At 42.1% G+C, this 22,878-nt stretch overlaps 1 protein-coding gene across 5 annotated transcripts in view; it reads right to left on the bottom strand.

Moving 5' to 3' along the window:
- SETBP1 (SET binding protein 1) overlaps positions 1-22,878 on the bottom strand; it is a 268,181-nt gene that overhangs the window by 61,246 nt on the left and 184,057 nt on the right. For all 5 annotated transcript variants that reach the window (XM_075739708.1, XM_075739710.1, XM_075739706.1 and 2 more), the window contains one exon: positions 18,818-22,283. In XM_075739708.1, coding sequence (XP_075595823.1) covers positions 18,818-22,283 — 3,466 coding nt within the window. The remainder of the gene's footprint in view (positions 1-18,817; positions 22,284-22,878) is intronic.

Below are 22,878 nucleotides of genomic sequence, written 5' to 3'. Positions count from 1 at the left end.
TCCCTCTGGCAAAACAGCTCTAATCAGTGCTGCTCAGCAAATCACGGCAGTCACTTACGTTAAACTCTATGAGTTACACAACTGACATGCTCATGCAGATGTTGTTTGCAGAATATTGGAGACGATGCCAGCCAGACAGTTGGCACCAAGACCCAATCTGGGAGATGAGGAGCTTTCTAGGCTCATTCCTAACATTCATTATTTTCGTATTTAATAAGAAAATTGACACGACACATCAGGGAGAATGGTCGGTCAGCTAGTATGGAAACTATTAGTGCAGAAAAATGAATAGCCTGGCAGTTAAATGTCTGCAACACCCACACACTCCCTGGAAACAACTTAGAAATAGGGTTATTCATCTGAATTTATCCTATGGTCCCTGGGCCTCATGATGGTGGTTGAAAGTAGCTGAAACACTTTGCGCTGCTTGTCTCTGAATCTGGGTAGTCTCTGGTGAACAGTGAGCATTTTTAAGGCAGAGTTGTCCCAAGACTTAAAATCCAGCAGACAGATCTCAGAAACTTTGTCCAAACACTTGTGCGATACAGAGCATTTTCCTGGGTACAAACCTTCTGGAGATCAGGGGGGATCTGTAGTGTGATAGATTTGAGAAAGTCATGTAGGTATAGCAGGTCCTGGAACTCTTTCTTTATAAATATTATTTTCCATAGTTACTGTTAGTCACTCTCTAGCACCAGTGCAGGGAAGGAGTGTCTTTAAAATTTGCTCAATAAGAAAAGTCTCATTAACACCAGCGCTTGGCTCTTAGGTTGCTACTTGCACGCAAGTCCCAATTTCGGACAATGAAAATTAAAAACTCAAGAACATCTTTCATTCTCTTATACTGCTTTTACATGTCTTTGACTATATCTACACCAGTAAATAAAATGAGCCAGCATCCATTTTTCGACCCTGAATGCAAGTGGATGGCATGGCTTGTATTGCGAGGGCTAAATGTCCTACCCAAAGCAAGGTAGCCTTATCTGTGTCCTGCTGACGGAAAACTGTCCCTGGCTCACGATGCCCACGGAGTCATGCCCAGGTGTTATTTGGAGAGAACTTAAAGTGTGCCAGGGACCAGGCTGATAGCAGCTCAGGACAATCATCTCCTGTTCCCATTCAATCCGCCAGCACAGATGTTGCCTTTGAGTCTGCAGCTCAACACACCAACAACATTGATACCAGTGGATATTGAAGAGATTTTCACTCATGTTCACAACAACAAAATTACCCCAAAATCTGATCTTAATATGTGATGAGTCACCCTCTCAAAGTTACTTCCTCCCTCCAGTGACTGTAGGAGGAGCTCAGATGACTACTTTCTACTGATTGCCTAACTTTGGGATGGCTAAAGTTAGATGCTAAAGGATTGAGGACTTCCTCCATGTTTAAATCCGAATGGTATTAAAACCAACCTCTATTTTGCAGAGAATGAAGAAGGCCTACTTAGAACATATGCAGTTCAGTTCTTTCCTGTGAAGTTGCCATATGGCAGAGGAGTGATGGGAAGAAGAAAAATATTGACAGTGATGATATATCTTATTACAGAGCATACGGACCAAATTTTCCTCTCAGTTACACTAGTGAAAATCTGGAGTGAACAGCCCTGTCTCGATAGGAAAATCAGATCAGTCAGTGGATATACAAAGCCAATTATGAGAGTGCAACAAAAGCAAACTTGAGAAACATTATGGTATAGTAAAGAAGACATGTGGTAGGATGCCAGAAGACAGGAAGTCATTGGACCCAGCACGCTTGCTCTTCCTTTGAAAAAAAATCATCCAATCTACAATAACCACAAGTGGTCAGGATCTTGTTTTATGCCTGAACTTGGCAAACCAAATGAAAGCTGCCCAAAAACATCTGTTCTGGGTTCCAAACATTTATATAGCCCTTTGTTAGAGTACCAAAGATGGCATCACATCAATAGAAAGGAAGCATTGCAGAAGAGAGCAGTACAAGGGTGCTAGAGGGAGAACTCCAAGATTAACACAAGACCTGCAATGTTTTACACACCAATAACTTTCATTTATTTCTTCCTGAACATTCAGTTGATCAAAACTTTAAACTATATTTGACAGATAAAACCAGCAAGTGTTCCAAGGAGAGAGACCATGGTGAATTCCTATTTGTCTGCTGTTTAGAAATACATTATAGACAACTTAGCAGCAAAAGCTGCAATAATAGCACTGTTTGTCTGCTACGTTACAAAGACATAAAGGCAAAGATGTAGCTGAGAAGACTTCTGGAAATATAATGGGAAGTGTATGTACTCAATAATAGTTGGAGTATGGTTTATTTACAACTTAGTATTGCAACCAACTAGCAAAAGAACTATTTTCTATTCAGGATCCTTTTTACTTCATGTGAGATAATCAGAAATGTATAGGGTTTTTTGGGCCTATATGGTAGAATGATACCATTCATGTAAACTAGAAGTAAGTAGCAAAAACTCAGCCAGACAAATAAAAACCTGTAAAACACAAATAGAATTACCATCAGTAATTCTGCACACAAAAGAGTTAAACTGCAACTTAATAAATAAACTATGTATATTTTTTTTTTCTTGGAGGCCTATAAAGACTGAGTTTTTGCAAACGAGTTCAAAGACAAACTATAGCCAACTCAGTGTCCACAGTTTCTTTGGAAGCAGCATGGAACATTTGGCCAGAAGAAACGGTGCCAACTATCCAGTGCAAAGCCTATACTTTAATTTGCAAAAGCAAAAAGCTGTGATTTATACCTCTGAAAGGACAAAGTAAAAAAAAAAAAAAAAATCTAACAGTACATTCTGTGTAGGTTTATTATTTTGCCAACAGTTTGTGGGTTGGATGATGAGGTACGTTCCTGAAGATTAGACATCACCATTTTTTTTTTTAAACAAACTAAACAGCAGGAAAAATCAAAATTCCCTTAAAGCAGAGGCAATGCTTGTGAAAGTTCAGAGCTGTTGTAGCTCTCCCTTGGCTCCTTTTCTTAAAGAAAATTCATCAACCAACAGCGTTAATCAGCTTTGGCTGACAGACAGCATTTTTGCTTCCAGTTGAGGACAATTAGAGGCACAGTGTCAAATGATCATTTATTAGGTTCTGTAAAGCTCTTGGATACACATTCTTTTTGTGACATCAAAAAAAGTGTCATGAAAAATGGTACTGTTACATGTAGTCATCCCTTGGTTTCTTCTCCTTTTAAACTCAACAATTCACTAGTTCAGAGAAAACTAAGTAGGTTTTGGAGAATAAATACACACTGAAAGCGAGTAGTGTAGCTCCACTGATAAAATCAACAGAAAAGTGAAAATCAAGTGGGGTAGATGGTGAGCTATTAATCCATTTGTTCAAACCTGGCAGTATGTATTGTAGTATGGCTAAGGGAACGGAGTCTTGACCTACAAAAATATTAAGCGATGAAATTTAAGATGAAGATTTGGTCCTTTATAATTATTGTGACAATATTACCATCACATGATTGTCCAACATGATAACTTCAGGCCTCCTAAACTATCAAAAACGCATTAATGGATGTCTTTAGTAGGCGATCCACAATTATGTTCATGATAGAGCCTCAAGAAATTATTCAACATTTGGCCAGATGTTATGGTTAAAACTGGAATATTGTTACTCAGAGAGGAATCTTTTTCATTGCCATGACTTCTCCTAGCCATGAAAGGTCTATTCTAAGACTGCAAATTAAAAGTCAAAATAAATACATCATCATTGTGCAATAAAAGAGTTCTGCCAAAAAAAAAAAAAAAAAAAAAAAAAAGTGCATGAAATCCCAAAGGATGAAACAATGTCATTCTGCAGCCTGAAAAAATCACTTATTGCTTAAAAAAGGCACTCATAGGTTCCACACTGTTAGACAGTTCTTCTGGGTTTCTTAGCAGTCAGTCCAGAAAATCTATTTCTTAACAGTTGCCTTTAAATTATCTTATATAATCCTAGTTACAACAACAGAAATTTGGGAAGCAAAATACCACATTTAGGGCAATTCCAGGTACCTGTTGCAATGCTACTCATAGTCTTCCAGTCCCTAAAGTGTGTGTGGGATTTCAGCACACCACTACACAATTGCCACTCTCCTTCTTACAGGTAGCTGCCCATTAATGAACAAATGAATTTTCTTTGTAAACTTCATCTCCTTTGTCAACAGGCAGGGCTAAAGGCATTCAGACAGTGTAAATGTATCTTTCTCCAGGTCCTACTTAGTATAAATCAGGATATGTCCTTATTGAAATCTTAGCCCTGCCCACAGTTTCTCTCTGCTGAGCCTCATATTTTATGAATCATTATTATTACTCTAGAGCTGGTTTCCATGAGGGCTCTCATCCTTAATGTTTTTGTTCCTAATAGACTGGTCACATTTCAACTTTCACTTCCTGTGGCAGGATTTATCGAAAGTATTATGAAGACAAAAAACCCCCATGAGTTTCCGAAGTGTAGATGGTAAGAGTATTTACTATTATACTAGGAGAGAAAAAGAAGGGATATAATAAGTGATTCACAAGGACAAAAGCCAATCTGTTAGGAAAAGGAGGAAGAGATGCCTTCGACAGACACATTGTACCATTTTATTCTTCTACATGCCTTCTCTTCCACATTCTTTGGATGGGATACTGGATGACATAGATACAGTACAGAAATTATTATGTTATTCTGAAATGTGGTAATTGAATAAAATGCAGAAGTGTAGTTCATCAAGTTGACACATGCTTATAGAAATACATGTGGCTGATCAGTCTTCATGGCAATTCAATTTTTCTTATTTGTGTGAATTTCACGAACCTCATCTTCCTCATCCTTTTCTTTTCTTCTTCTTTTTTTTTTTTTTTTTCTTTCTTATTCAATTTTGTATTATTTTCTAGGACCTTTTAAACCAAGATTATGCCCCACTGGCAAGTTTTCCTATAGGAGTGTGATAGTCGTCAAGAGAACAATGTCATTTGGATGAAATAAGACTCCCTAAGGAACCCCTTAAGAGCTGGAAAATCTATAAAGTTCTTACTGAAAGGTAACTCAACTTGTGATTTGGTCTTTTAAAGTAAAATATTAGGGATGCTTTATAGATTTGGAGCATTTCTCATTATGGGAAAGAGAAGATCACTGCCTTCTTAGGCTATCAATTTGTGAGGCAGCAATAACTCTTCCAGTGAATTTCCTATTCCCATTGAAATGTCTTTACTTGTTTTAAACAAGGCAAGAATTACAAAATGATACTACACTGACAAGATCTAAAACTAAAGGTGCTTGGCAATTGTGTTAAAATAAGAACTGCTACTAGCTTGATGTAAATAGAAGGGAAACCATATCCTAAAAATGTCTACTTTTGCCTTCGGGCATAGTGACCCAGGTGGAGAAATGGCACCTGCTCTTCTTTAAGTCATTTATCTGTTCTGGGGTAAAAATCTCTGGAGAGCACACCCCAATGTGTAGAGAAGAGGTCAATACCGCTCTATTTTTGTCTGTGGTATCTCTGCATAACTGTGGTTGATGCTGCAATAATTACTGACACTCATGCACAATAATGCATTTAAGTCTGTTGCAATTAGCTGTTTCTCACTCTGACACTGACCTTCTGGCCTTAGACCTCCCTGCACCTTGGTTTATCTGCCCGTGGAATGAGGGTAAAGATACTGACCTCTCTTGTAAAACCAGTCTGAGATTTACTGCTGAAAAGCACCTCGTACAAATTAGGAAGAATATTTAATACCCAATAATGTATGTGAAAAGAGCACAAAGTCCACTGGCTTATCAACTCTCATTGAGAGACGCACTCTTGTGACATTCACTTCTGTCTGAACTTGACTCAAAGTGGTCAGTTTACATGAGACTCCAGTTATCGCTGGACAATTGGTAAATATATTGGTAAAATTTTACTTGGTCTTCAAGGCATCTCTTGAAGTAGGAATTGCCCCTGGAGGTAAATGTAAATTTTGTCTTTGATGAGGGCATAAGACATAAGGATGGTAATAACAGAAGAGATGATGCTTTCTAGTTACAGCAATGGGTTGGGAACATGAGTATTCCTCTGTGGCAAGGGTCAATCCAAAGGAGTGATTTGTTTGATCCAATTTAGTGAACTGAACACTGCCAGGACAACGCATGAGGGCCAGACAGCAATGCCAGGACTCCTCATGCACACTGTCAGGAGCAATAGAAGCTGCCAGTACCATGTTAAGCACATGAAAAGAGCTGCCATTGGTGCACGGTACCTGTTGGTAGAACCACACCAGCAATCCGGATGGCCATACAGCCACCTCTTCTTGAGGCTGCCTCTTCCTGGTGGCTAGCTGAATGGCAGCATCCCTGCAGTGTTTAGTGGCATCACCTGGAGTTATATAGCTTAGTGGCAGATGATCCCACTCTCTCCTTCTTTACCTTGCAGCATTTGACTGCATTTACATAGCAGTGGAGGTAAAGTGCTTAGTGGGTACGTTTATAGCATTCTTCATTAAGAATTCACATATAGAGAAAATTAAACCTGACTAGGAATCTAATGAGCTATTTTGTAATTTGATGAAACGGTGTGACCTACCATGGGACTTAGTCCAAGGAGTTTTGTGTGCTAATCTGATGCTAAGCACAAAAAGGACTTCGGGGACACCAACTTCTCTTGGGTGTCTTGGCCACCATTGAAACTGCATGGCTATAATTAACATCAATCATACTAGAGAAATGGAAGACCAAATGCTCCCTGGGGGACTACAGTGCTCAGGAGGAGAACCTGTGCTGGCCAACACTGTCACTGGGGAGTAATTAGGTCTTCTCCAAATCCTAGTATAACTCTTACATCTCTGGCTACCTTCTGCCACATCTTGCTTAAACACTGAGTTCTGGGTGACTGAGGACTGCAGTATAGATGGGGTAATACTGAGAGGAACAAAAAAAAAAAATCGAGCTGCCAGCACGTTGGCCAGCATTCTTGCTGTGAGAAGTAATGTTTCTTCCCTGGAACGTTTCAACCAGTGTAAATATATCAATACTATCCACATTTTAAGTAGGCTTCTTTGTGATTCATGACGAATCAAAGGATGCAGATGCCCTGTGCTGTGCTCAGGTATGGTGTGAAAGTGAAGTAGAAAGTGCCGTCAAGTCATAATAATACACTTTGTTTACAGACGTCATTTCATTTCCAACATTTCAAAGCCTTGCCAGTATTTATTAATTAAAATCTTGCAACAGCTCTGTGAGTTGGGCAAGGACTATTATATCATTATATCAGTCGGTAAATGTGGAGACCCTGAAGGCTAGATTGAGACTGCCTGCTTTAGGCACTCAATATATTTGTTGCAACATCTAAAAAAAATGCGTGCTTGGCTCCAGCAGAATGATTCAGATGAGTCAAGGCAGGTGCCTACGCAAACTATACAAGCAACGCAGAGACGGATGCCTCTGAAGTAGCACCCAAGCGATACTCACACGTTTCTCCGTCAACTGAACGGTGAGCTCTGGGTCCTTCATGGGATGATTTAGTGTGGTTGTGTGCAGCCACTCAGGTGTAGACACTAGGAAACAGCAATCTCATGAGTGTGGCTGGGTAAGTGCTCAATTCAAGGCTCAACAGTGTGCAATCCTGCTTACATGGGAATCAAAATGCAAATTCCCCTCTGAAGGGTAAGCACCTGTGTTGTAGGATAAGTAGGAGAAGAAAGCACAAAGATATTAATGGTTTGAGCACTTACTCAGAAAATAGAAAAGCAGAGACCTAGGCTGTCCAGCCTGAGGGAGTCTGACCTCCTCCTGCTGAAGGTTGACTGCTCAACAACCAGAAGTGTAAGAACCAGAAGTGGGAGATGCAAAAGCTAGAGAGTTTCAGCCCATTGGAAGAGGAGCTCTTTTGTTTGTAAATCTATTTTAAAGCTCTGTCAGATAAATGGCATGAATTGAGTTAGGCCAGTGAACAGGTGTTCCTTCATGCCCCAGGCTTAGCTGGCACTTAGGAATGCCCAGGTGTTTCCATACTGCCAGACTGACTTGTCCCTCTCCTGTATCTCAAGGTATCCAGGTCATCCACACTCTGCACTTGTCAGCTGGCCATTAGGGAGACATTTGTTCCATCTAAGAGAAAAGCTGGGCATAGCCAAGATGACTGTGCTACAGGCTCTGCTCCAGGCACAGTGTGGACATGCACCACACAACTTTGGCTCTTTAGCTGGTGCAATTTTGCAATGCTAGCCTGAAGTTCCCAAACCCCAGCATCCCTCCTGTCACTTCCCAGAGCACACAGAAAGCAGATGGCTGCAGAAAAGCCTCTATTTTGGCATCTGTATTAGGAGGAAAAAACCCCCGAATACCTAGAATTGTACCCTGGGGCTACAGGGAGATGTTGCCTAGTGGAGATCAGGATCAAGCACTGTGCAGCATGGATCGGTCTGCCCACTTCAGATGCTCTCAGCTGTATAAACACAAGCCAGCCTGTAACAAGCAGTTCAGACATATAGACTCTCTTTCTGGTTTGGCCCACAAAAACAATATAAACATGCCCCAAATTTCTCTTGCTGAGGTGTTCCATGATAGCTCAATGTCACCTAAAACTGGTGAGTTTGGTCAGGCTGTGAATTAATGAAATGGGCCCTTTTCAACACCTCGGGAGATTTTAGCAGCTCCTCACCCACTTGTGAGTCATGATGGACTGCCAGGAGCTGTCAGTCACTGAACACATGCGAAATCATATGCTTATGTGCCTAAGTTACTCTTAAGTCCACAACACACTGTTCAGATTTATATACATACTCATTTTCTCTGGAATGTAGGTTCTTCTTCAGATGAAACAGACTGACCCATTCCCTAGGACTTAGGCACATCCAGTTCGTTCTCATGGGGACTTAAGTTGACTCATGGATGGTCTAAATCACATCCACTGACTTCTTCGAACTATGCAGCATCTCAGAAACAGAGCCAAGAAAAAGACTCAGGAGTGCTGAACCTGGGCTTGAGCCTGATTTATTATCATTTTTACCTGCTACAGATTTCTTTGATCTCAGCAAGACTCTCTCCTGATTAGCAGTAGGGAAAGAAAATTTGGGCTAATGTATCCTACGCTACCCACTCTTTAACATAAGAGTGGCTCCTATTAGTGTTTTAGCAGTTTTTCCTTTTATGCAAGAACTTGCACAGCTGACTTGGCTAAACTTTTAATGGGTACGCTTCTAGTGTGGGAGTAAATGTTAAGCACTGCTTATTGTTACTTAGAATTACACACCCAAATGCCATAGCTCCATCCAGAGTTCCCAGGCATCTAGCTACTTTACTATCTACCACAGCACACTATATCACAAATAAGATCTTCCTTACCCCCTAAAGTAATGTCATGATGCAGGGTAGGAGCCAAAGAATTCTGGGTTTGCAAAATCCATGCATTGCTTCAGATTGCTGTGAATTCATTTAAGAGGAAATCAGGCAACAACCATTAATTTCAGTGCAATGGATTTCTCTGCTCTTCTTATTTACCAAGATGATGTCTCACTAGATCAAATCAATGAAATTACGACAGATCACCCAGTGTACCGACAACAAGCGATATCTGCCTAGCATCTCAGAGAGACATCTTTTTATCAAATGCCTCCAGTTTCTGTCTGCCACATTTTTACTGTTCAGTCTGTTCTGCTGGAAATAGAAAAGTTAAAGTTTTCCAGTGTACTTGGCTGAGTTAGAAGCTCTTTTGGGCAGTCGTGCACAGACGCACGTATTGACTGTCCTGCTAGCAGTAAATTTGGCCCCACCGTGCCAAAGGAGATGTGCTATTGTCCTTGGGTGCACTTCTGGAGGCCACGTGTGGGGCGTACACAGCTCCACCCTCAGCTGAGGTGGGAAACTTGTTCAAAGTGGTTTTGAGGTTTTGTTAAGAAGCAAAACAGGAAATCTGCCTGAATCTGGAGTTTAACTATTTTTTTAACGTGTCGCTCTCCCAGAGTTGAGCTTTTTTAAAAATAGAAAATAAATAAATAAATATTAGAATAACAAACATTCTGCAACTGACCACGATCCAGTTCTGGGATAAACCCAAGGTTTTACTGGTGCAGAACAGACTTCAGGCAGCAAACAGAACCTGGAGTAGTCCAGCGATTTTTTTCTTTTTTAAGCAAACCAAGCAACTGAAAGGCTGTGTCAACTTACTTAAGTGCTCTTTATGCCAACTAATCATAGCTGGCACAGAAAACAATGCTGACTATTGCTCCCTTCCCTGCCTACACTGGAGGCGAGGAAGGCCAAAGACACAGAGCTGAAACAGTAGCTCTGTGCCATCTGGAGAGACTCCGTATCCTCAGCCCAGCTGCTTAGCAGCAGAGGAAAGACCACTGAGCTGCTCCTAAAAATCAGTGAAAAGGACAATGAACACATCAGTGAAGTGAGAAGCATCAGTACAAGCCTGCCTGCCCCAAACCATCAAGTTGTCTCAAGAGCCCGGTAATGGGAAAGCCATCTTTCCCTCAATGTAGGACCTAGTGACAAAAAGCTCCGTCACCAGAACTGCAAAGTACTGTGCTTTGTGGTACGTTGCTGATCCACATTCCACGACACTGCTGAGCAAACTCTACCTAGATGTCTCCACAGCTCTGTTTCCAGTGCTATAAAACACTGGTTTGGGTCAGATTCTGTGATGAGGTATGTTGTTGTCTTTCACAAACAACCGCACTAAGACAAATCAGTTACTGATAGATATAATGCAAATTGGCTGCGCTATATCTTGCAATTGGGATCAACCAGACAAGTTCCTCACAGTTTGCTCCCAGTTTATTTAAGCTGCCTGTGTGTGCTGTATAAGGCACCAGCATCACTCTGACGTCAGCACTTTGATTTGATTTTCTGTCACTGTTCTCACAGATTAAATTTCAACCAGTGACCCACGGCTTGATAGCTCATTAACAAATCCCTCTGAGCCATCTAGTCCTGCCCTTGCTTGACAGTTAACTATGCATTGCACACACTCACGAAGCCTCCTGAAATCAGCACCACCTCATGTGAAAGCTCGGTCAGACTCAGTGCTGCTGCAAAAGCCTATGGGGATCCATGCCCAGCTGCATGTTTTCAATGACAAATTGCTAATGATTCCTATTATGAATCCTTGGGTCTTTTCAAGTCATTGAGATTGTGTAAAAACTCCTCCATGGATAGTAAAAGCTTTCCTTTCCCACCCTTCCCCTCAGCCCTTGATCTACAGGGGAATTACTCTGACTTCCTTCTCGGTGAAACCTTGAAGCAGGATATTCTTCTCCTTTTTTTGTTCAGCATTTTTACTGCAATCAGGCAGACTAAGGCAGCTGCGATAATGCTCTTCCAGCTTTCTTTTGCTGTCATACATGAATACAAAACTCTTGGTAGGCAGTGGGAACAGAGAAGCTGCCTCAGGTTATGCTCTGGAGGTCACAGACCCAACTCTAACTTTAGCAGTCGAGTAGGACATGACATTATGATCCTGTGCCCAGCTTTGAGTCACATTGACCAGCAGGTTAATAGCGAAGATACAGCCATTGCTATGTTTTACTTCCTCTGTACATCTGAACTTACACAAGTACCCAGGCTGCGCACTGCCAAAATCTTAACCAACCCTCTTCCTCCAAGCTAAGAAAATCTCCACAAATGCTGAACCAAGGCTGTTTTCGGCACCCAGCAGGCAGAGCACACAGCTGCAAGGACTGCGGCGTGCTCCCACTGAAGCCATGGACAGGACTTCCCAGCCCCACACTCTCTTTTTGCCTCTCCAGATACTTCAGTCCAGAAGTCAACCTCAATGATTTCAATGGGGAGATGTTTGATTTACACCGGGCCAAGACGAGAATTGGGCCATGATTCTTTATTGCCTTTTAAAGCCAAGAGCCCAGCAGAAGCCAATTGTGTCTGATGCGAAGCTGCTGCACACCCAATGTGGAATCTGCACAACTCCATAAACCAGCAGTGGTCTAAATAAAAACTTCAAACAAGACATTCTGGCATTGGCCAGAAAGGGCGAAGATAAATATCTGGGAGCCGCCAAGTTGTAAAGGAAGAACTGCTTGACTGTTGGACAGAGAGCAAAGTAAGAGGCAGAAATTAGGCAGGATGCTGTGAGGCTTGTAACACTCCCAAAAAGCAAAGGGGTCACAGCATTTAATTTGATTAATTCATCACCGGTCCAAAAGACTTTGTACTGAGCCTCAGGCAGCACAATAAACATACAATCATTAATAGAGGAAATGAAAGATTGGTTTTGGGTGGTAAATACTCCAGCTCCCTCTCCTACTCCAGCTTCCCTCTTGTTTCTTCTGTCCTTGGTCAGCGTAAACATTGGAAGCAACAGAGTAAGCAAGCAGTAGCATTAAAACAACAACAACAACAAAACAACTGACTGTATTTCAAATGCCTTGGTCAAAACACTTTCAAGGAAAGCTTTGACTTGCTTTCCCAATCATTTTTGTTTTCCCTCAACAGCCCATTCCTCTAGGAAATGCCATGGGCAGAATGGAGCAACAATCATGCTAGCTTGCCTCCTCTCCCCAGGACTGGCAGAAGACTTAGTGGAAAACAACAAGAAGGATGTTTATCCTAAGGGGGCCAGATAATGCTTTTGGAGGTCATTTCAGTAGTTTTTGTTGTTCTCCTAAGCATCCAGGGACCCAAACAGCTGTTTTGATGAATGTAATTGTTTTTACAATTAATGGTATTTTTTAAAGCTCCAATGCTAACTTTTATGGGCCAGATGGTACAAACATTCACCCCATAACTGTACAGTGCCTGTCCCTCACCACAGGACACAGGGGGAGGGCACAACCCCCCCACTGATACTGGGGCTGGAAAACTTTTGCAGCTGCTTGAAGCTATGTAGGAGCCTGGGGTGTCCGAGGAAGCCACAGAAGAGGCAGAGCTGGGGAAAGAGAGGCTGACTAATACTCCATACATCCTCAGCGAGTGAAGTTTACATCTGGCTCTTCTCCCATCTGCTTCAAGCCCTGTCACTGCTCCCACACTGCATTCGCTGGGCATCACTGTGTATCAGACCTCACTGTGGCTCCGTACAGCAGGAAACTGCTTTTATCCCCTTTTCCCATATGCACACTGAGGTTTATGGTAATTTAGACACATTTCTGCAGTCGTATGAGAAAACTATGATATGAAAGATGGGTCTCCACACCCTGTTTGACACATCAGCTTGTCTCTGCATCTGTGCACACAAAGCCATATGACACCTAGGTCCCATTGAGTCAAATGCCACTACTGAAGAAAGCAAGGTGACTTGTATGTGTGTTTGAAATGGTATCTAACGAACTTTCTTCATCACCTGATTGTCACTTCTCCTCCCTTGTTCCAGTATGCAAAGGTGCAACCATGAGTATATATGGAAGACCCAGCCAGTACAGACACTCATTTTATGTCTTTAAGCTGGTCAGATGAGAAAAAGTTCATCAAATATAGTGTTGGACCACTGAAATAATGTGTTCACTGCAGAATAATGAAACAACTCCATGATTCTGGAACTATTAAAAAAAAAAAAAATAATGGAAAGTATTGTTATACAAAAATCAGCAAAGTTTAATTAATAAGGCTAACCCTATTTGCCTGCATATTCCATATACTACTGAAAATAGAGATCCTATCTGTATCTGTGCCTGATTAAGGCTTCATGGTAATAGTCCAGAACTGCATATGTTGTTTCTTACAAAAAAACCCCCAAACAACACCCCCCTCAAACCAAAACAAAACTCATGGTGTCTTTGCCAATATTTCACCATGTTTGTTTGTACTCATAGCAAGTCCTGTTTTAAATCACACTAATGCATTTGACTTTTGAGAGAGGACGAACCAGAGATTTATTCAGTGCTGCGTGGCAACAGACCATTCCAGCAGGAATCTGAGCTGTTGGGGGGAGTTTTATCAGGGAAGAAATCTCATCTGGATAAATGATACTCCTCAGCAGAACATGGTTAGTTATATGTGTGTTTGTACTGACATCAGATGAATGCTGTTCATTTGTTTGATTGTCACTTCTCCTCCCTTCCTCCAGTATTCTTCCTACTCTCCCTTTGGAAGGTTTAATCACCTAATGTAAGGCTTTTTAACAGGAACAAGGGCACTTTTTTAAGATCAAGACACTAGAAAATAACTTTAAATAAATACGACATACAGTCCTGCATTTAATAAGCATGACTTACATATGTATGCACACATGACACAGTCCCTCTTCTTCCACTCAAGTCATAGCTCCAAACACTACTCACTGTGATGTCCATCCTCCATCTAAAGCTGATACTGTTTCCTTCAGAGTTAAACCAACACTGTACAGACTAGCTGAGGAGGAAAGGTCAAATCAGAAAAAATTCAGCTTCTAGCGCTGCTGGACATTGAGGGTGAAGATGTGGGGGGTGCTTGTAGTTAAGTTAAGCATTAATTTGTAATAGCATGTTTGTCATGCTAACTATCCAGCATTCAGAGACTGATGATTACTACCTTCCTAATAGCTGCATATGATTAACTTTGTATTCCTGTAGATTTATTGTGCCTGGTGTCTGTGCTATATCTGATGAAACCCACGTACTTATTAGCTGATCTTTGAGCCATGATGCCCAATATACAAGCAAGGCAATCTTTGCTTGTATGATCATTGGTTTGAAAAAAACAGGCAGAAATACTGTGAGCACAAAGTAGCATAGCCCTTGATTAGTTTTACTACAAAGAAAAGTCCTGCATATAGTGACTGTTAACCTCTGCTTCACCCCCAGCTACATCCTGGCCTGCAGTGATTGTAACTAGGGCATAATCAGACAGGTTGTAAATACAAATTGCCATCTTATCTATGCACCTTAAAATGTTAAATGTGCTTTTCCTCATTTGCCTACCTAAGGAAATAGGGAAGAGGTAATCATTCCTGCTTTTTTCCAAGGCACAAGCTATGGCATCGAGACTGCTCACCAGCAATGCAAGTCTTTTCTTCAGCATCACTTATGAAAGAGAAGCAGGCAGCCACATGACAAGGAGATGTGGAGTTTGCTGTGAGGACTTCTTCAAAACACAGCTCTGCTCTCAGTCTCCCCAGGACAGCTGTGGCACCAATCTGTGGCCTCTCCCTCAGCCCGTCACCTGGGGCTTTAGTAACTACTGGAGAGCAGATAAAAGGATCAGCTATCCAGCTGTGCACAGTGCCTCAGGTCATGGAGTGCCAGAGGGGCCCCAACAACGTTTTGCAAATGCATGAGCTGTACCTCTGGCTGCGGGGAGCGGAAGGAGGGAGTCAGCTGAGTCAATGCTTGATACACACAGCTGGAAAGTTCAGTTTAGGATGTGCCCAAGTGACAGTATGACTGTGGCAAGGCAGGATCTGAAACACCTTCTGCTGTATCATTGCCTAGAGGCCAGATTTACGCCACTGGACTAGTCTTCTGCATCAGCCAAACTGGAAAGTTGGGTTTAATTACTTTTGATTAATCAGTCTTTCTAAATGCAGGAGGGTTACATGAGCACAAGGAATCTTACAAAAGTAGCAATTTCAGAAAAATGCAGTAGGAAGCAACAGGTCATGGGAAGCAGATAGGAAAGATGGTGGGAAGAGTTATTAATTAGTGGTTACAGAAAAGATCTCCAGAACAATGGTGGAGAAACAGGCAGTGGACTGAGAGAATTGCCATATGCATTAACACTGCACATTTAACCCCAAGAGGTCCAAAGGGACATAAAATGAATCAAAGTTCACAAGGTTCCCACTAACGAATGGCCAATGGTAGCCCAGGCTGGTGCAGTAGAGGGTATGGATGTTTGCTGTGGCCAGCCGAGGTTGCTGGGGGCACTCTCTACATGGAACCCTTCACTCTGGTACAGATTGCTCGTGCCAGGACTGCAACCAGCTCTGCCAGAAAATAAGAGGGACAACTCTTCCCTTCACATCTTACACTTTCCAGATTGTAAAATCATACATAGGCTTTAAGGTTATATGGCGGGACTGTTTTCTACCATATGTATGACCACCACATAGCACCAGGGAACACTGATCTTTTCAGAAATGGCTAAAAGTGCTGTTATGACACAGATAACAATGATAAAAATAACAATACAATGGCACCTGCACCAGTACACTATAATGAAACAAACTGCAATGCGTGAATGCCAAAGAGCACTAAATGGTGCTCTCATCACTCTTATCACAGATACCTCTACCAATAGTGGGCGGGTTTTGCTTCATATTTCATCTCCAGCAACTTACAATGAAGTTGCAAATGGCATTACTAAGCATGCCAAAATGCCCATGCAGTAAAGATAACACTGACATTGTGATATAAATCTATTTGCAGCTTCCATGTGAATATTCAGGATGTCTCCTCTTATCTCTGTTATATATTATTTTTATATTGTGAAAGATGACAAATACCGAATGGCAAGAGCAATCAAGCTATGGAAATTGCCTCCTGGGACAGAGTTATATGTTCTCATAGGGCTTTTTTTTCTTTACCTTTTATTTTTATGATTAGTCAATCACTGTTTAGCCACCTCAGGGAAATGCAAGGTGAATTAGGAGAAAGAAGGTCAAGGTTATCATGGAAAAGTTTAATCCCTCCTCAGTGGGAACCAGTTAATAGCTATGGCTAGACTCAAGTATGGATGTCTGTTGGGAATCCCAGTGAAGGTCAAAGGCAGAGAGGAAGAAAAAAAGCTGCACTGAGATCTTAGACAGCCATAAGCAGACAGATGTTCCTAGGCTTTAATGAGCAGTCTTGGCTCCGGGCCTTTCTTGGCAGAGCTGTTTAGTTTTAGTATTTTTCCTTGTAGTGCAAGGTATGGCTCTGGTTAGCTGGCTCTGCTTAGCTAACTGCTGATGACTTTTCCATCTAAATAATAGCTTGACAATGAAGAAACCAGTTCATAATCTGTGACTTGATGGATTAGGTCATGGGGAATGATGTGCAGTTGTAATCATGAAAAGTAAAAATAAATAAAAATAATAATTTTAGTTTAAACGAGAACCAGTTTTAAAAGTTTAAACAGCAAATCTGAAGGACCTCCTACTGCAAGTTCTGCCACTCCATCTTATGTTGGTATTGTTATGGACAATAAACTAAAGTAAAATAATATGAAATGGACTTTTTCTATACCAATTCAATTTCCAAGTAAGTCTGGTGGGGGTCATGCCCCTGCTTTTCATGCTTTGGAAAATCATTTGGGTTCATCAGTGCTGAGAGTTTTCTCCTGACAATTTGCTATGCCTAAGTGAAATATATGTAATTGGAAAGTACACGCTCAGCAAACATCTTCTATTCAGAAAGCCAAAAGTCTACAAATCCAACTGTTATCAAACTGCAAAATCAGTAACTTCCACTTAAAAGCTGAGAAATAGCCTTGTTAAAAATTTTGAAGACTTTTAACCCTTGTCTGCTAGGATACAACTTCTTTAATGCAATAGCCACTGCAGTGCTTGGTGGAGAATAATTTTTTTCTCCGTCAGGCATGTAGCAACCCTATATAACCAGTGACTGAATTCAGTCTCTTTTCCAATATTTCTAGGTGTCTCATTTCTTGGTGTCACAATTGGTCTGATACAATATGATATCATGAATGGGAACGTTTTCATGGGATAAGCTCTAATTTTAGACTGCTTTTCATTACTATAGTCCAGATCCTGATCTCAGTGAAGGAAATGGAAATGTCTAGGTGGCTTAAGCATGAGCAGTTTTTGGATTTCAATCAGTTACATTTCAATAAAAAATTTAAGAGCCTTACATTGGCAGGTTATACAAATTCTCTGTTCTCTCTCTGTTCTCAGCTGATTCTCTTTTCATTTTGAAGGCTATGAATTATGTTTCTTTGAAGCTCTTTTTTAGCACATCAGTATCTCATCCACCACTGGTTGGTTCAGGAAAGCTCACCCTTTTCCAGAACCAAATGTGAAATCTGCTTTGTGATAAATATCTGATGGTGCGGGAGCTCTGGGCTTGCTCCCAAGCTAAATTCATTTACATCGCAGCAAAACACCTGTCTCTGTGTCATCACGAAAGCAGCTCTCTATTGTGAAGTACAATTCAGTCTCTCAGACAAGATTCAGATTCCCTTTTTTTCCCTCCTCTCCAGGAGACGAACAGATGTCCTCAGCAGCCGAAAGGAGCTTCCTGCCTCCTCATCTACACAGCTTATATTTCCAAGTCATGAGTCCTAAAACTCTTCAGAGTCAGCTGGCTAGGGTTTATTGTTTCCATGACACCGGTCCGTTCCCACAGCCACTCCATGCTCAGGATAATTACTCCACATGACACCTGCTGACTGGAAGTGACAGATTTACACTAGGATTGTACCCAGGGTCTCCATGTATTCAGCCCAGCTATCACCGTGATGGGTCCCTCCGGATCAGCAGTACACCATACCAGTCATGGGACACTGACCCAGTTCCACAACTTCCCACATGTCTTGTCCATCCCATCAACAAATGGGTTTTGTATGTTTTGTGGGCCAGAGCAGAGACTCTCTGCTCAGTGTTCTCCCAAAGGCTGGGCAATGACTACCACCCCACGACATCAGACACCAATAAGAGAAATGCCTACTGTGCCATCATGTATTATAATTGCTGCTGTTGCAGAATGCAATGGTGAGATTTTTGAAGTAAGTGCAACAAGCTATGAGAGATAGGCAAAAGCAGGACAAATATTTGTGAAAATGCTGTGTGACAACTCAAAGACTTTTACAGGTTATGGCTTAACACGTGGCCAGCTTTCTTGTTGATCTCCCCAAAGTTTGGATGCAGAATGGGAGTTGATTAAAAAAAAGGCAGAGAAGTTATTGACTCATTTGCTGTAAACGGCAAGTCTCTCTTTGTTCAGCATTAAAATTTAAATGCAACAACTAAAATAGAATAAAGCGGAGCTTACCTGAAGAGACTGAAGAATCATAAGTAATTCTGTCCTTCCTATTTGTCCTGAAGGGCTGAATGTCCTTTTCCCTGTAAGTTCCAAACCCTTCAAAGCTTCTTCTTTTATTCCCACTTGCATCGTTGTCCCGCTTCTCACTTGAGGAATTCATTTCACCAAACATGTCCAGGGACTCTGACCTTCCATTACTCTCAGCATTACCAGAGTATCTCTTTGTGCAAGAGTCAATGGGATCATTGCTTGAGTCAGTTTTATCTTTGCTCTGTGTCCACTGCTGGGCATCAGAAAGTGATAACGTAGACAGCGTATCAACCTCAAAGTTAGTCTTTGAGCCTTTGTGTCCGTTCTCACAATGCTGGTGCTTCTGCTTCTCCTTATGCTTGCTTTTCTCATTGAGCAAGGAGAGATCTTTATCTGAGCTGCTGAGCCTTTCATTGATTGCATGGCTGGAGAAACCAGTGGACTTGCTAGCAAAGAGACCACTCAGATCTTCATGTGTCCCCAATATCCGCTCGTCCTTATGCTTGTGCTTATGTTTGTGTTTCCTTTTGTGAAGTCGGCCACTTGAAAGGCTTGTTCCTCCAACCTTTGGAGGAGCCAAAGAGGACTGCATGTCTCCAAGGCCCATTCCCACAGGTGTTTGTAGGTGCACTCCATGTTTCGCTTTATGCTTGGCAGTGGTGGACATCTTCATATGAGAGCTTGCATGGAATTGGGGTGGGGGCACGGTAGGTCTCATAAATGGGGAAGCCGCTCCGAGCGTGTGAGACAGGTACAAAGGAGCTGGATACTGACCATAGTAACCAAGATTCATCATAGGCATTGATGTGTAAGGCATTCCATAGGGTGCATAGTAACTCCCACTGGGAATAGGGTAACCGAACCCTTGTAAAAAAGGCACCTTTGTCATGGTGTCATTGGTTTTGGCAGGTCTACCACGCTTCTTCTTAGACTTCATGTCAGAGGTCCTGCGAAGATAGAGCAATGGGTCATACTGGATATATGGCACAGGGTAGTAGTGATCAAAATTAATCCTGAAGATGCTAGGATATGGATTTTCATGATAAAATGTGTAACTTCTATGGGAAATCCTGAACACTTGAAACTTATTGATGAGTTCCTCAAGGTCTGCCAGAAACTGGAGGTCATCTCTGTTCTGCAGGCTTTTCCTTTTCCTCTTGTGCTTTGGCTTCTTAATACTCTCGTGAGAGAGAAAGTTATCCACAATGAGATGTTTCTGCCGGTGACCATGCCTGTTCTTTGTGCTGGTGTCAGATGGGATAGCCTCTGGATTGTCCAGGGTGCAGAAATCAAAGGAGTATCTCCGGCGGGATTCTGAGCTTTTCTCAGCTTGGTCAGAAGTGCTGTTGTTGTCTGTACCTATCCCACTGTCACTTGGTATGGTTTCCTCGCTGTGAGACTCGCTCACTGGCGACAGTGTGACTTCTTTCAGGGAACCTATTTCACAGAGGTGGGAAGGTGAATTAGCCATTAACCTGGGTGGAGACAGCTTCCAAGTTCCACTGTGCATTCCTTTCTGGGTTTTTGTAGGAAGAGCACTGATAGGTTGAAGATTTGGCATAGTTTTTAACTCTGAAAAATTTGTTTCAGTGCTCGCAGGGCTAAGGTTGCCGTTAGTCCCCACTAACTGTGTCGAAAGTGGATGAATAGCTGCTGGTGACGATGCCACAAGTGACTGCAGGTTGGAAGGCACTGCTGGGTTTTCTGGCTGGCTGGAAACAGGCCTTGAGTGCTTGATGGCTGTCTTAGGTTCTTCTGGCTGAGGCTGCAGCTCTGCTCTTGGCTTTCTGCCCCGTTTCTTACCAATGTAGATAGTCCCCCTCTTGCTGACATTGATCTGCTTCCCTAGTCTGGCATCAATGGTTGTTGGCCCAGCAGTAGATGGTGGCTGGACTTTTGCTTTCAGAGCTATGCTGCTGGAGCAGGAGGACAAGATCTGATTGAGAATATTCTTCCTCTTGAGGGTCTTCATTTTATTAATGGTCTTGATGGTCTTCTTATCCAAGACCCCAAGCTTCCCAACCTTTTTGTGAAACTTGAGTTCACTGATGGACTTGTCCTCTCCTGGGACCATCTGGGCCAACTTGGCCAGATTCCGTCTCCTCTTCCTTTTCTTTGTTCCTGGAAATTCACGATTTATTGGACTCACTGGGCTGGTGGAGGTTCCCTCATGAATGGTTTCAACAGTGAGCAAAGGCTGTTTCTTTGGTCGTCCTCTTTTTTTCTTAACAGGTGTGATCACAGTAAGACTGTCTGTATTGGTATACAGAGGGCTGGACGGTGTAATGGGATAGGCTGAAGGAGGTTCCACCATCAGCTTCTCAGATGTTGTCATGGAGGTCTCTCGAAGGATAGATTTAGGTTTGCTGCAGGTCCATCGCCGCTTAGCTGCATGTTTTGGGTGCTGGACCTCAGATAATTTGCCAGCTGTGGGAAGATCGGTGGGCAGGAGAGTGGACGTCACAGCTACAGATTTTCTGAGTCTGGTGGCACTGTTGGGGGAAGCTTTGTCAGTGAGCACACTGCTGTCGATAGCTACTAAGGGAGACTCATTTTCAATCACTTTCCCTGGCTTTGCAGCTCGAAGATCTTTTTTACTCCCCTCTGGTTGAGAGTTAGTCCTGTTTGCTACTTCACTGCTCATTGCAAGTGCTGAAGGCAGGCTTTTCTCCTGGACAGTTTTCTCAATGGAAGATTTTGTGGATTGCCTTTTTTTCCTTTTGTGGCCAGATGTATCTGTTGTTGGAGACTTTATTGGGATAGTAATCCGTACATGACTGGTATCACTTTCACAACTGCTAGCAGAAGCGGGATTCTGCTTCAAGGGTGATGTATCCAACACACTGTCCATCGAGTAAGACTCTTTTTTCCCTTCCATGCTGTCATGGGATTTGCTGTCAAATGCTTTTTGAGCACTCTTCACCCATTCGATGTCTGCAGTTTGGATGGTTTGACTTATCAAGTCCTTTTTGCTGGACTTCTTCTTTGTAATTGCGGTGGGCTGATCGGGGGCCTCCAGCTGCACACTTCCTTCTTGATCACCAAGAGGCAAAAGCCCATTGCACTCGGAGGCGCTGCTCGGCTGCGCAGCCACACTGATGTTGTTGGGTGATGGGACTGCACTGCAAATGGAAAGCTCTTTACTAGTGGCTGACAGCTGCCCCCATGTGCTGCTGGCACAGGACTTCTTTACTTGGGATTTACTGAAGGAAACTCCTGGCTCTGGAACAGAGACCTTGGTGGCACTAACTGCTTCTCGACTGGGTTCTGTGTTGATGAAGCAACTTTGAGAAGCTGAACCAGTATCAGAGCTCGCTGACCAGTCAAGATGGTGCTGGCTGCTACTTTTCTGCTGGTGCTTTGATTTTAAGGTGTCACCGGTGAAGTCTTGTTGGAGGCCTGAATCATAGTGCAGAGCAGAATGTTTTTGTGGCCTGTCATAAACCTGGAAGGTAGAAAATAAATAGCAAAAAAAAAAATCAGTTTATCAGTCCATTCGTAACCCCTGGTTGCAGCTCTTTATGTGTACATTGAACGACAACTCTTCTCAACCAATGTCCTTGTAAGGGTTAGGAGCCTTTTTAAAGTCATCTTATACTTGAGTGGAATTTGCATTAAGATTCATGCACTGTAAACAAGTTTTGTTTTCTTTTCTCACTCTAAAAACAATGGAAATATTTCTATAAATGTTAAATTGCTAAGGAAACATATTCTATTGATTTTTAATTTAAAACACAAGTGAAATATTCCCTTTCAATGGATGAATGGTACAACTAAGCCTCCTATTGAGAATCCCTTTTTCCTAAAAAATAATCCCTCACATAACTTGATGCTCAACAACTGTAATTAAGCTCATTGTTGTAAAAAAGAAAAATGTAAAATTATCTTGGAAGTTGTAACAAATGAGAGGAAAACTCATGGGTCCACTTCCCTATGAAGCCAGAATCTGCAAAGATTTACTCGCTTGAATTTTCTTATAGAAGTCATCCTTATAAACTTAGTGCTTAAAATCATATGCATAGCGTCAAGTGTGTGAGGCA

Source organism: Balearica regulorum, chromosome Z (genome assembly GCF_011004875.1).
Source record: "Balearica regulorum gibbericeps isolate bBalReg1 chromosome Z, bBalReg1.pri, whole genome shotgun sequence".
Lineage (NCBI taxonomy): Eukaryota > Metazoa > Chordata > Aves > Gruiformes > Gruidae > Balearica > Balearica regulorum.
The sequence above is the reverse complement of the archived record's forward strand: the minus strand, read 5'-3'. Positions and strand labels throughout refer to the sequence as shown.